We start from the raw sequence: 14758 nt of genomic DNA on the forward strand, positions 1-14758 counted from the left end.
TTCAGAGCAGTTTATAAATGTAGTTTTCCATTTCTTACTGTATGGAGGCATGTCTTATCCCTCTCTTCTAAGTTTACTTGCAAGTTAAGCATTAGGCATGTTCTAAACAAGACTTAAGACAGTCACATCTTAGGAAATCTAAGTCAGTTAGATTTCCTTGAACTTCAGTAATTCAGGACTAGATTTTTGCACTTCATGCCTGTTTAAGTGAATAGAACTGTATTTTGATCCTATCTTCTCATAGCATTGTGCTCAAAAGCTCCAGTAATGTAAGCAGTTAGAATTTTCACTGAATGGTGAATTGTTTCTTATCTCATGCAAAACTAAACGAAGGCAGATGCCCAATAATGAAACATTTCTAAGAATCTTTCCAAATTTGATAAGTTTTCTAACAATTAATGTTGGTTATTTTATCCTGACAGCCTCCTATACTTAATGAAGCTAATAGTGGTGAAGTAGTATGAGTTCATATGAGTAAAATCTCAGTTTCTTGCTGCTTTATAAAAATTTTTCTGTAGAGCGGGACTGGGCAAGATTAATTGCATCCTTACTGCAGTCCAGCATACATAGTGCATGTGTGACACCTTAAAGGCTTTTTAAGGGAAAACTAGCTTGGAAAGAGACAAATCATTTAAATGTAGAACTAAAACACACCAACCTGACAAAACACTGCTTTTCTTGGCAGTGGTTTTGCTTTAGTGATCAATCAAGCTTCTTGCTATGCATACGTCAACATAGGATAGGCCTTTAAGCAAGCATTATGTAAATACAGTTTGTGTTTTTGTGGGCACTCCTAGTTTTGGCAGTAGCACTAAATGATATTTATTTTTTCAGGAGTTATATACATCAGTAGACAGATTCTTAAATCATGCATTTCTTCTGTTCCTTGGTGTTTCAGATACTAAATTTGTTGCTTTAGGCAAAAATAATACTTCCTTAACAGGCCTTAAAATATTCAATTTTATTGTTTTCAGCAACTAAATAAATTAATTTCAGCCTTTAATTGCATTGTCAGGTAGAAAAAACTATTTAGCTATCATATCTGCTTTTAGTATTAAAAGACATTACATGAAAATCAAGGCAAATCTTCAGGTATCTTTTTGTAACCTATTATGTGCTTATATGCATTAAATGAAGGTGTTTGTGGAATAAGTTCTTTTCTTGTAAGTATTTCATTACCATTTTAGGATGGTTCATAATTGATTTTCTAGGTCATGTTTTTATGTATGTCAAGGATGCTACTTAAAGTAATTTTTCAGTAACAGAGCAAATAATTGTTACAATCACATATTTCATTTATATCTATATTTCTGTATGTGTGAACTGTGAGTGTTTAGGCAATGTGATATTTTTGTATTATGTTTAGGAGACTAATCTTTTGCTCTGTTACAGTTGTCTTCTAACGTTTGCACAAAGTGCTTTGGAAAATACTAATGTACTTTATGTGAACTCGCAAACAGAACAAGTGACTATTCACAAGTAATTTTTATAGTTTATTTTGCTGTCAAATGTGCAGTAATCTCCAATATGAATTTAGGTGTTGTGGTACTGCTTTTAAGCTTTCCCAAATTTGTTCTTTTCTGCAGTAATTGATAGAGAATTTTCTGTCCTATTCTTTAGATTATCTGGTTTTGTTTATAACCTTACTTTCTCTTAGACTGATGATTGGGATGCTAAAATAACACTGTCCAGATGCTGCTTATGTAATGGCAAAATGACATTAGTTGTCATCAGTGTCTGTGTTTCATGAGGCCTCAGCTGTAGCAGATGCCATTTTTATTCAATTATTGATAGGAAGCCCTCAAATGCATCTGTACTTGTTTATAGAATACTCCATTTGCGTACTTAACTTTTGCTGTTTGATGGATAAAAATGAAAAAATCTAATCAAGAGCAGATTTTATACATCTATAGTATATATTTTACTATTATTTCTGAAAATTATTGCTGCTCATGATTTGAAATAAATGATAAATGAAATAATCTTATTCAACTTAAGTTACTTCAACAGAGTTCTTCAGTTTTTCATATTTTGACAAGAGTACTTAGAAATTATATACATAACTTAAAAAATTATTTATTGATGTGTTTGATAAATGCCGTATATATTTGAAGAAGCTAAAATTTATGTTTGCCTTAATAATTTTCATTTTTTCTTCCTCAGCTACTGGAGTTAAGTTTGACTTGGAGTTTGTACACGTATTTACCCAGACTAAGAAGAAACTAACTTTCAGTTTCAGTTGTCTGCTTGGTACCTATTTTGGACTCATCCACCTCTCTAAATCCTGAGATCTTGCTTGGTGGCACTGAGACTTGCAACTAAAGTAACTTCCTCTGCTTAGAACAGTTTGTCTTTGCTCAAGGGATCCATGTTTAAAGAAAGAATAAAATGCCCAAGAAGCAATAAGCGAGATTTCTGTAGAAATAGTATTTTTGCATGCGAGGAAGTCTGTTAATGGGTCTGTTGCATAGTGTGAAGGAAGCCTGTTTAGTGACCTGTTTAGGTTTCTGTCTCTCAAGCCAGTGCCTTCCATGTAGGTTTTTTTTTCTTAAATGTGACCTTTTGATTAGCCTCCAGCATTTTGCTTCAGTAGCTCTCACAGAGCAGAAAATGTTAATACTGGTAATGCAGAAAACTAATAGAAATAAATATAAATTAACTTAGTGCTGTTACCTGTCTATTGAAACCAGGATGTTATTTTTTAAATTAAAATATTTATTATTTTTCTCATTAGTATTTCACAAGCATCCATGTCAAAGTATTTTTTTCTTATTACTGGAGGCAGTGCTTGTTTTGGGTTATTAGATCATCCATGAAGAAAATGGAGTTTAAATCTGATACTTCTGTCTTCCATCAAGTACACTTTAATCGTGCAAAGGTTGGGTATTACTTTCCAATAATTAGCACTTTTAATAAATAGTGGTTTTGGTAAGAGGATGAGTTTCAGTAGAGCTGTTTTGTAACTGTTCAGATGAGGAGTTCAGTAGAAACTGAAGCCTAAAGAGTCAATTAAATATATTTGAGGTTTGCTATTCAAAGATGTTTTTGATCTGAACATAATCTTAAAATCATAGCACGATTTGGTTTGGAAGGGACCATTAAAGGCCATCTAGTTCATTGTCTCCTGCAATGAGCAGGGGCATCTTAAGCTACTTTAGGTTGCTCAGAGCCCCACACCATCCTTAATGTTTCCAGGGATGGGGCTTCCACCACCTGTCTGGGCAACTTGTTCCACAGCCCCACGCCATCCTTAATGTTTCCAGGGATGGGGCATCCACCACCTGTCTGGGCAACTTGTTCCAGTATTTGTTTGCTGTCATTGTAAAATTTTTTTTAAATTCCTTTCACCTAGTTGGAATACCCACTCTTAGTTTAAGGCTATCACTCCATGTCATGTCACAACAGTCCCTACTAAAATATTTGTCACCGTTATGATTTCCTACAGTGGCAATGGCTCGTTAGTTTAGGCCTAAAATTGTGTAGGATGAAGGAGTGTTTGCATTACTTTTGTTCTGTACATGACATGAAGCCCTTGCTACAGGTCTCAAATGCAGTTTGGGTTATCCTAGACAGGATAGCTAGTAGTTGTCTGTTCTGAGAAAAAGAGAATATGATGTTGAAATCAGACTTTGTTTATCTTCAGGTTTTGTTTATCTTCCTATGTGCTTCTGGGTTTTATAATACCTTAAAAATGTTACTTTCTTATGGAGTCTTCCTGTTTGTTTCCCCCACCATTTTTGAATTATTAAACATTTGTTTTAACTATAGGGGAACTTCTGAGTTTAGGTAAGAACCAGCTATTCGTGTTTGTCTCTATTGATTGGGTGGTCCCCATTGAGTCCCTGTCATAATTCTGACCTTTGGGTCTATTGTACATAAATAAAATAGTAGTTTTTGTTGGATATTTTTGATGAAACCAGCCAGTGTAGCTTAAGAGTGTGTGAGCTTGGGTTAGGGTGTTTAGCTAGAAAACAATGTTTCTCAATCTGTTTGGATTTGTTCAGATGACCATTTTTTTACGCTTTTGATGGAAATACTAGAATTGCCTGATAGACTGTATTATTTTATCAGTCAGAACTTTGTGCAAATGACAAGCATCTTCCTCATTCAGGTCTGCCTCATTGCTCCAGTTTTACAGGAAATGGCCTACAAGTTGTGTAAAGTAACTGTGGAGCTTGACTGAAACTGCAGAAAGTTTCACTGATGCTTCTCTGTTTATATTTGCTTATGTTTTAGTGTGCTGTGTGTATGGACAGGCCATAAGTTAATTCAAGAAATCTTAAACATTGAACTATTCTGGTTATAAGCAACATCCATAGCCTCTATAAAAGACACTATATGGGAGCTAAAAGTTTCTCCTACAGGACCTCTTTGTAGGATTGAGAGACTTCAGTTTTCAGCTTCCTTTTAACAAATACTTGCATATTCTATTTACTTGTAACTCAAATTAATTATGAGTTAACAACTACAATTGTACTGGTTTTTATGTTATAATTTATTTGGCGTGTATAGTATCTACTTGGTGAGGAAAAGTTGATAATAGGGAAGTCTGGCAGAATCATATTTAGTGTACTGTGGCTATAACTAGAGGTGCTCTTAAGTTGATTTTTGCAGTCTTATTGTTGGCACTTCTATTAAGAAGTAGATTTTCACATAAATATTCCATGATAAAGGGTATTCTTGGCTGATTAATTTCTCTTCTAAGTAAACATTGATGACTTTCACTACATCTTATTGAATCTTGCATTTGGGGAAAACTTTTTTTTTGACTCCATCCAGTGTTCGCTCCTTTATAAATATTTGCGTAGATTTGGGATCTCTGTAGGGAAAACATAACGATTTGGGAAATCTAAAATGCAGCATTGTTCTATAACACCTGATTTTCAGTTTAGTATTTTAGTGCATTTCTGCATAAGGGTAGAGTTAACCCAGTCTTTCTTACCAGTTAAGCAGTCCTTCAAGTCTACCCCCACCATGGTAAATAGTGGAGTGCATCTTAAATAATTTGCAGCTTGCCAGGTTGTCTGTTTTGATACTTATCCACTCTTTTGACATTTCTTCAGCTCATAGAAAACCAGAATAATTCTAAGATTAAATTCTCTAATATACCTCTGAAGATGTGAATATATTGTGAATGTAGTGTAATTGTTACATGTCTCAGTCATGAACTGTCAGTCATGCTGTGTATTTCTTCTAGAAATTACTTTTGTGGGTAAGTAAACAGTAAAGTGCCTTTGAAAAAATATTTGTATTATGTTCAGCTGTTGATCTGTATTTAATTTATATTTTTAATTTTTCTACTGTTACTAAAAAAAGCTAACAGAAATGGCAGATTTTTTTTACATTTTGGTTCCATGAATCTAAGGTGGCTCCTAATTCCAGCAGAACCAGCTTAATTGGCAGAATTGAAAAAGTTGCTATTAAGGGAATTGATGTAATGGGATCTCATTTTTCAAAGGATTTCCAAATCTGTTGAAGGTGGTTACCTTCTCTAAGCACCTTTATCTTCTGAAAATTATTTCTGAATTTTAGATTAAAATATTTGACAAGCAGATTTTTACCTCTCTTCTGAGTTTTAGTTGTTAAATCAAGGGGAAAATTTGACAGAATACCTCTGTGCTTGTTTTCTCTCAAATCATCAACAACAAAGGCATTTTGGGAAAAGGTATGCTTCATTGCAGTTACATCCTCAGAGAGTGCTTCATATACAGTGAAGGGATATGGTAGGATTATTCTTTACCTGAACAGATGATGTAATGATGATTGTAGACATGGAATTAAAATATTTTGATTTTGGTTCTAACTGCTGTATATATTTACAGTTTGTTTAGGGCCTGATTTTGCCCTCTGTGTACCTTACTTTTTTTTTTTTTGATGATGAATAACTTTTATCTCAGGTTATGAGAAAATGAAACAAATTTTTTGTCAGTTTTGTAGATCTTGTATGTATGTTTTACTGTATTTTAACAAATGGAAATAAGAGAGGTGGGAGAAAAGCTCACAGATTATGTTAAAGCAGTGGCTTAAATGCAATATTAAAATTCAGTGAAGGAGCAAGTAACTACAAGACAAAATAATGAAGCAGAAAAGGTATAAATTACAATATGGAACCAAGTTCTATTATCAACAGCATAGGTTCCATGGTATATCTTGGCTTCTTTTAGACCATTTTCCTTCTTGTTAACAAGTTAGATTGTAATTTGAATTTTGAGCTGTAATACATTCTGAAAATAGGAGTTCTTGTGTGAAATAAAGCTGTTATTTGGTGTGTATTAAATAGTATTGTCTTTACCCTTTAGAATTAACCTTTTCTTTAATCTTTAGGACTATTAAATGTTGCTGGTTAGTGATGTATACCCTAAAGGTCTTTGTATTGAGAGTCATGTTAGTGCAATTAAACTGCTTTCTTTTCCAAAACTGCCAGTTTAGACCTGGCTTAAACATCATGTGAGGATTGATGTATAAAGGAAGCTGACTTTAGTTCAGATTGCCTTTTGCATCCACCTGTAAGAGAATGACAAAACCAAAACATTCTGGGAGGTTCACAGCTGTTTAACAGTTTACTGTAAAAGTATTTTAAATAATAACTTCTATTTACAATGCTAAATACTTCTGAGGAGTTTTAATTGCATTTGTTTAATTGGGTGTTTTTTCTCTGTGGGCTTTAGCTGTCAAGGACTATCCTTAGCAGCTGATGCAGGAGGAAAATGAGATCCCACAGGAGTTCAAGACTTTTTGTTCTCAGAACTAAAAGAAGAGAACAAATATGTAATGCATAGATGTTTTTCACAAATACATCCCTATACTTTTGCTGTTAGTTTTGAAAGAAATTCTCTTCAAATAAAATTGATACTTCCGTTGCAATCTTACTGAAATGACAGGAATACTTAAAAAATATGCAGGACTAGTGATAATTTTTTTTTTCTGTAATTGTAGTTTTCACTGCCATTAGGAGTGTTTTTCCAGTTTGTAGCATTTACTGGGATATGTCTTATCTGATTGTATTTCATGCATGTGTATTCCTGATTTTACCTGTGTGATACTTTTTTAATGTCGAGGGTTTTTAGTGTTGGAACTTAATGAGTCATCTCCATCAGCTTTATTCATTACTCGAGTCAGAAAGCAGTAAATTGCCTTTATCTCCTCCAGCCTTCTTAGTATGTTTTTTCTAAGATTGAGTCCTGGTGACAGCTATTAAACCTAATGAAAATTCTTTTTATTAGGATTCCTATTTGAAAACTGGACTCTATAGTTTATTGCATGCTATATGTTTTATAGCTACCTTTACTATAGTTGTTATCCAATTTAATGTGTTTGTGTAGATTTGTGTGAAGTAAGAGATTATATATTTTTTTAGACTCTTGGGTGAGCACTGTCACTCAGTTCCTAGAGTGTTGAGTAGTTGAGTAGTTTAGGTTGGAAGATATTTTTGGAATCATCTGGTATGCTGCCCAGCTTGGAGTAGGGATCAGCTCTGAATTTAGACTTCAGTGCTCAACACATACAAATCTTGGATTTTGAAAGATCAATACTTTTAATGTAAAATTACTTACTGCTATTGTATATGAACTGTGTGAAGATATTGTAACTTTTGGATCTTACATAGAGATCTTAATTGAAGAACAAACCAAAGAGGGGAAGGGTGACAGGAAGAGGTGGATGGAAGAGAAACTTTTATTACTTTAACTGCTTACTGCCACTTCCAGTTCACTTGTCATTGGAGTGAAATAGTGGAGTATTCTGAGGAAAAGATAAATCACGCATAATCAGAAGTATCCTCCGGATTCTAGATTTGATTGCTAACTAGCAGCTTTAGTAACTTGCATGATTTATGCCATTAAAATATAGGTGTCTTTCAGTAAATTAAAATTTAAATAAGATTTAAGGGCCTTATGCCTCATTAAGAAGTCTTTGAAAATAGTTTTTCTTTTCCAGAAGGAACTTAATGAAATAAACCACACTAGAAGGGAGTAATGAATTCTAGTAAGAGGTACAGAAATGTCATACCTATTTTGACAAATAAATAGTCTGTTAGAGAGTAAAATTCCATTTTCATGTTAGTGAAGAAAAGTGAGAATCAGCAGTTCTGTTAATAACATTTTGCTCTACATACACAACTTAGATAAAGTGCTAATTTAACTATTAATTTTCAAGTTTATAGGGAAAGTGTTCTTTTCTTGCTAAGGCATTTTTTGGATGAAATGTCCTAGCATTATTGTGGTTACTGTGCTATGAAAGGTAAGTAGATAGTTGCATGTTCTCTGGCCACAAACCATTGAAATCTGTTTGTTCTGCCATCATAACATTTCTGAGATGTCTTGCTTTTTTGCTGTTCTAAAATTTTCCCTGCCATATTTTGTTCATACCATAATTTTTGACAGTTTTGTTACCATGAATATTGCATCACTTGGAGACAAGGTTAATTTTTGCTGCATTGCTGCAATTGCAAGGTCTATTTTTAAGGAAAAAAAGTAGCACTGGTTTGTCAGTAAAAAAAGTCAGGTTTATGACTATTTGTATTTTTACTTGCAGTGTGACATGTATAAATTCTTAGGTGTTTTTCAAAAGATGTAGTTTCACAGTTTTGTAGAACATTTAAAATAGTGTAATATATAATTAACAAACTCAAAATAATTATCTTGGCTGTTCTCTGTATATTTAGATTGCTGTATCAGTGGTGATAAGAGGTGTAAGAACATAGCACATGATACACCTCAAATACTTTGGAAAACTGGTTTCAAGTACTTGGTAAAAAGGGGTGAATCCATACTATATTAAGTGTTAAATACATGTTTTAAAAACTGAGTATATCAATATTTTGGTGTAGATCTGCTTTTTACATTTGATGTTAAAATTAGTTGGCATTGTGAGAAATACAATTTTTAATGCTTCTGTCTAAAGTATTTAGTAAGTATAATCCTATAGTTGCCATCATAGCAGTTTTTCTAAAAAATTAATCAGATGAATTGGACCTTTTTGAAGGTTGTCTGCATTAGTGAGTTCAGAAGTATTTTACAAAAATCCTGGCAACAAATAATTTGGAAAGGTTTGAGTTGTGTAAGTGGTGCTTTTACGATAGGACATTTTTTGTTTGCTGACTTCGTCTTTTTGATAATGTTTTTTTCTGCTTTTCACAAAGTTTAACTTTTGCTTTCCTGCACGTTTTTTGTCTTATGGCTTTCTTTTCTTCCTGTAACAGCATATCATCTATTTTTCATATTCTCTTCCTATTAAGATTGATTTCCCAGGTATGGGTGACTTCAAAGGTTCTTAATCACCCCACATATTTCTCTCTTGAGAGTTCAGTCCTTTTTTAACTCCGTGTTTTGGGTGGCTTTGGGGAAGGGGCTGAAGCAGGCTGCTACTGAACAGAAGAATGGGAAGTCATGTAGTGAGGAAAAGAAGCTTTGAGAAGGTAACACTCATTAAGATCTGCAAATTGAGTATCTGAAAATGAACCTCTCAGGTGGGCTTGAATTACCAACCAGCAGTGCTTCAGCTATTGTGTCAAACTGCATGTTGGTATTCCTTTCTGTTATATTTTGGGCAAAACCCATGGACTAGTTGACTTAACTTACCTGTAGTAACATGTTTGTATTCACACAGTAAAGAGCTGTCTGGGACCTGATTTGTATGTGACAGGGCTGAATTGTTGTTACCATCCAGGACTCCTCCAGATAGAATTTTTGAATACATCAAACATCTAATGACGTAAATGATATATACTGCTTGTTAATGTTTGAAATTGAGTATTTTCTCTGACAGGAAGTGTAATGTTGCTAATTCTGTGTTACAAGTATGGAAGAATTTTTCCTGTGCTGAACAGTCACGGGAACATGATATGTTTTTGTATATGCAACAGTAGGAATAATTATAAGCAGCAGCAGCAGCGTCTTAATCTTGTGTTCATAAAGTAATAGGTAGCAGAGACTTTAAGGCACATTTATTTATTATCAGGGCCTTAGTTCTATACCTGAAATGTTGTTTGTACTGTAATAATTCAACACTGAAGTTAAAGCTTAAAAAATGGCAAGTAATTACTTCATGTTTTTTCTTACAAATGTTAAACTAGACTAAACAAAAGTAGGTTCTACCCATCTTTGCTGTACTTCAGTTAACCAAAGACTGGCTGCATTTTAAGACAGAGAAAAAATGGTTGATTGCTAGGAGAAAGACTAGTGTGTTTTTTAAAGAAAGTGTACATCAGAGCTTGCATATGCTTCTGTCCTTTACAAAGAAAACAAGTTCTAGTAAATAGTGCAGCTTTACAACTCTGTACTGAACATCCTTATCCAGCCAGTATTGTACTTAGCCTTGCCTTATGGCACTTGTCACATTAAAAAAACAAACACCAGCCAACTTGCAGTATAACCTGAGATGAATTAAGTAAGCTTTGTGCCTACTGTAAAGTCTGGTGCTTTGCTTTGCAGTGAAAGTTTGTCACAGCTGTTCACGGTGTGTCTGGTTTTCACACAGGCATATAGGCATGCGCGGGGGCACACAATCTGACTAGTTAAACTGCTAGCCATGGTGTTTCCCTATCCTTTTGGCTAGGGGTGATGCACCACTTTTCCTTCTGCTTCCTGATGTCAAGACTGAGGTGTCCAAGCAGACTAATAATCAACATGGTTGTATGCTGATTTGTGACTGTATCAGTTTATGGATATGGTTGATCCCCATGGGGCTGCTGATTTTACTTAAAATGTCAATTGATGTTACTGCGAAAGGTCTGTCAGAGTAGCTGCATGTTCTCTGATAGATTTTTAACATGAGTTCTGGGGTCAGAGGAAGAGATCCTCCTTAAGTGTTCCATCAATGGCCTTTTTTAGCTGGACTTGAAAACCTGCCTGTGTCTTTTACTTACCAGACCTTATTTTTCCACTCAACATTAAGCCATAATCTTTTGAAAACAGTGTGTACTCTTGTGTTAAGTACTTTTTCTAGGTTAATATGAGTTACTACAAACAAAATTGTTAACTTGAGAGCTCTTTATCATATATCTCATGGCAGTTTCCTATAGCAGGATATTTTTATAAAACTGTTGGTTCTGTTCTGTCAGATAGTGGTGTCTGCTGCTTCAAATGGCTGAAGATAGAAGACTCATGTTTGGCATCCCAAATATGATTGACCAAACCAGACTTTGTGAACCTGTACAAATACAATGAATGTATTTTGATTTATTAGTATTTCCATGTAAAAGTCACTTACAGACTGATTTAGTTGCTTAGTATGTGGATTTCTTTTCAAAGTGTATCTGAACTTAGGCTCTCAAATCCTAAGTGGAATGTTCTTTCAGAATGAGGTAAATGTTTTTTTGAATTTTCTTATTCTCAGCATGTGTGTGTTTGTTTACTCAAGAGCAGAATACGTGTTAATATTCCTGTAGAAAATTAAGGAGAATGTTTTTTTAGAAATTTCATTTGGTTTTGCTTTGAACTGTGAATTAGTTCTTTTTGATGTAAACAGTAACCCTAAAATGCCTTGGAATTGTCTCTGATAGAGTATTTTGTTTTCCCATAAGTGATGATTTTTTTTTTGCCACTCTGGGTACTCCCCTTTGAGTATTGTTTCACAGCAGGCCGGGGTTCATGTTTGGTAATGTCAGAAATCTTCTGCTGTTGGGTGACTGACCATCAATTGAACCTGGATCAATTTGATGTGTTATTTGTCTGTTTAGTGTAAATGTATGTTACAGTTTCTGGTGACACTACAGTTTTATGCTGGTTTTAAAAGGATGGTCAGTATCTGAACTAACATCAGTAGCACAGTATAATTTATTAAATATACCACCACCAAGTGAAGTCAAAACTATTTGAACAATGATGAATTGGTAGGTTGAATTTACATACCATAATATAATACACCAGAACTTGGTTTTCAATCAACACAAGTACTTTTGAGTCATGAAATCAGTTTGAGTAGTATTGAACCATGGCCTTTAGGCAAGTATTGTGATAAGACCTGTTTGTTTACAGGTAAAATAGAAATATTTATTAATTAAAAACACTCTGTAAAGATGGATTCGTTTGTGGTTGATCACATAATTGTTTGGGAGCGTTAGACTGCTGCATCTAATAAATGAATCTTGGGATATTTAATCTTTATTATGCAAAAATGTACGGTGTTGTTACATTGAACTTACTCATTCCTTTGATGTTATAAAAAACAGGAGTGTAATTAATGTCTTTCCTTGTACTGTTTTTGATCAATGGAAACTTTTGAAACTTTAACATTTTTATTTTCATGGAGTAAATGGGAATGTTTTAAGTTCTAAGAATGATAGGTTGACCATGAAAACTATGTTTACTTTCAGAGAGAACAGGAAATGAGAATGGGTGATATGGGTCCTCGTGGAGCAATAAACATGGGAGGTAGGGATCTGAAGGAAAAAGGCTTCTGTTTATAATTTTTTTTTCTTTGGGACTGTACATATTACTCAAGCACTATTAATTGGTGACAACTGGTAAAAAAGGAGTAAGCAATATTAGGAAATAAAAAAGCCCCAACATATATATTGCTTTCAAGCAGCTTTTCCCGCCTATTCCAGGTGTATCTTTATTTTACTGCTTTGACATGGCAAAAAAATGATGTACAAGTTAAGAGAAACAAAAATTAGGGACAAGTGATGCTCTGGGAGTTACCTGATACAAAAGAGGAATTTTGTGTTAAAAGAATATTTGGCATTGTTTTGGAGGGACTACCTATTCCAAGAAATTATGACTGTAATTGCATGCAGTGAAATGATGTAGAGGTTAAAATCGGCAAGTTCTTCTTGATGTACTTGGTGTGGTAAATGAATAATGGGCTTGGTGTTCTACCAATTTCCTCCGAGTCTCTTATTTTCAAATATTCTCTGTTAGCTCCTGCAACTCAAAATACTGTCACTGCTAAAATCTATTACTGTGTAATCTACTACTAAAAACTAATACTGTGTAGAAAAGTATAATAGAAAAGTATAATAATTAGTGCTTGCTCCATGTATGCAGACTGATACAGTTTGGAATCTTACTTACCCAGAATATCTGCTTTTAAACAAGACTGAAACTTAAAATATTTCTTCAAAACCACGAAATCTAACTAAACTGTGTGAACTGTTAATCTATTGGAAGCTTCCTAATGGTAGTTTAAAATAAATTAAGGTGGTAATTAAAGGAAAAGTAATAAACCTATTTTCCCATATATTTTGAAATTGAAAGTGCATACAAATCTCAATAATTTCACTTGACCTTTTGAGAAATGTGAATTTATAGAGTAAGAAATCTGCTTCAGATTTTGAAACACATTATTCATGATTTCCTTGCATTTATTGAGACACATTTATAGCTGAAAAATAGAAATAGGCTTGTGCTTTCAGGGATGATGAAAATTGTTAACAAATTGAAGAAGGACATTGTGAAGTTATCTACAAATACTAAACTAAAGCATAAACTGAGGCTTAATGTCTTTATTTTATAGTTGTACTTTTGCATATGATTGCATCATACTTGAAAAAGTCATTTAATTGGAAGACTTTGTAGATATTGATACTCTGCCAGTTGTCCAGATCCACAAAATATACTTTCTACGTCCACATATAAAATGTCTATTTATTGCAGTTCCTAACAGTGATTATTGGTCTTCCTTTCTACATTTTATGTTACAACTTGATTTTAAACTTAATACTTTTAGAAACAAAGTGTGTTATCCCAAAAAAGTTATAGTAACACTGAACTGCTACTTTAGATATCCATAGCAAATGAGTGTAGCATTTATTTCTGCAGAGGCTGGATTTTAAGTTCACTCTTTATGGAGATTTTGAGGTTTTTTCCTCAGCATGTTAACTCCATTAGTACAACCAAAATAATTGATCCCAAAACCTTACAGTAGACCTTTAAATAGTAGAACTTTAGTTGTTGACAGTAGCATCCTCTCTTAATATTTCTATTGGAATTGTAATTTTATTTTTAACTTATCTTTACCTGTGCCATTTGCGACTTTTTATAATGTGGGACGGAAGGAGCTGGAATATCTACAATAACTGAAATACCTGAATGATAATTTTCTTAGAAAGCAGAGTACCTCTGTGACAGATTTAGTAAGTGCTGACTTGTACAGAACTGCTCATATTTACAACTTTCTGTGACAAACATTTTCAGAGAGAATATGTATACCTCATCAAAGCATTTAATTGGATGTGTAGTGCTAAGTGCAGATTATAAACCTAAATATGGAAAAAAGGGACTTTTTTGGGGAGCCATCTCTGCATTGATGAAGATTATGGACTTTCTTGTTGGGTGCATTTCAGACATTTAGAGTGGACTTTTTCAGCCCTTTAGTTTGCAGAAAAGGACTTTTTTTAGTGTCTGCATTGTAGCATGAATATTAATGACTGCTTTCCATCTCTTGCTGAACACAGTCCTGTAAATGAACTCCTCGCATCAGTGTCCCACCAACAAGAAAGGACAATTAAGTGGTTAGCTCTTTGGGTTTGCTTTGGAGATAGAATTTTGGAGAACCTCGGGGTTACAGCTGATTTTTTGTAGTGCGTGGGCTCTTGCTGAAAGTAGGCAGGGCCCACTCTCTCCTTGCATTATACTCTGCAGTTTTGCTCCTTTCAGATCTGACTCTACCTGAAACAGGATCAGAATTGTAGAGGTTTGATAGTAGGAGTTGCTATCTGCCACCCTGGGTATGTTTATGTGATGCAGAGCATGAGACCTTTGTGGCAGTTGACAGATAAGTGACAGTACCTGTGAGTGGCCACCTGGCTCAGTTTAAT

The 14758-nt window shown here is 34.0% G+C and overlaps 1 protein-coding gene across 9 annotated transcripts in view; it reads left to right on the forward strand.

Annotated features, from left to right (window-relative positions):
* Positions 1-14758, forward strand: part of PSPC1 (paraspeckle component 1) — a 60417-nt gene that overhangs the window by 15348 nt on the left and 30311 nt on the right. For 6 of the 9 annotated variants that reach the window (XR_005628563.1, XR_005628564.1, XR_005628565.1 and 3 more), the window contains exon 7: positions 12314-12371. The exons of 2 other annotated variants lie outside the window; for them this stretch is intronic. Coding sequence is in view for 3 of the 7 variants with exons in the window: in XM_039718480.1 (XP_039574414.1) it covers positions 12314-12371 (58 nt within the window). In the remaining 4 variants the exon portion in view is untranslated. Of the gene's footprint in view, positions 1-2163; positions 3182-12313; positions 12372-14758 lie in introns of those variants that run through there. One more of the 9 variants, XM_039718482.1, reaches the window with a different exon arrangement.

This window comes from Passer montanus, unplaced genomic scaffold (genome assembly GCF_014805655.1).
Source record: "Passer montanus isolate IOZ18808 unplaced genomic scaffold, ASM1480565v1 scaffold4, whole genome shotgun sequence".
NCBI lineage: Eukaryota > Metazoa > Chordata > Aves > Passeriformes > Passeridae > Passer > Passer montanus.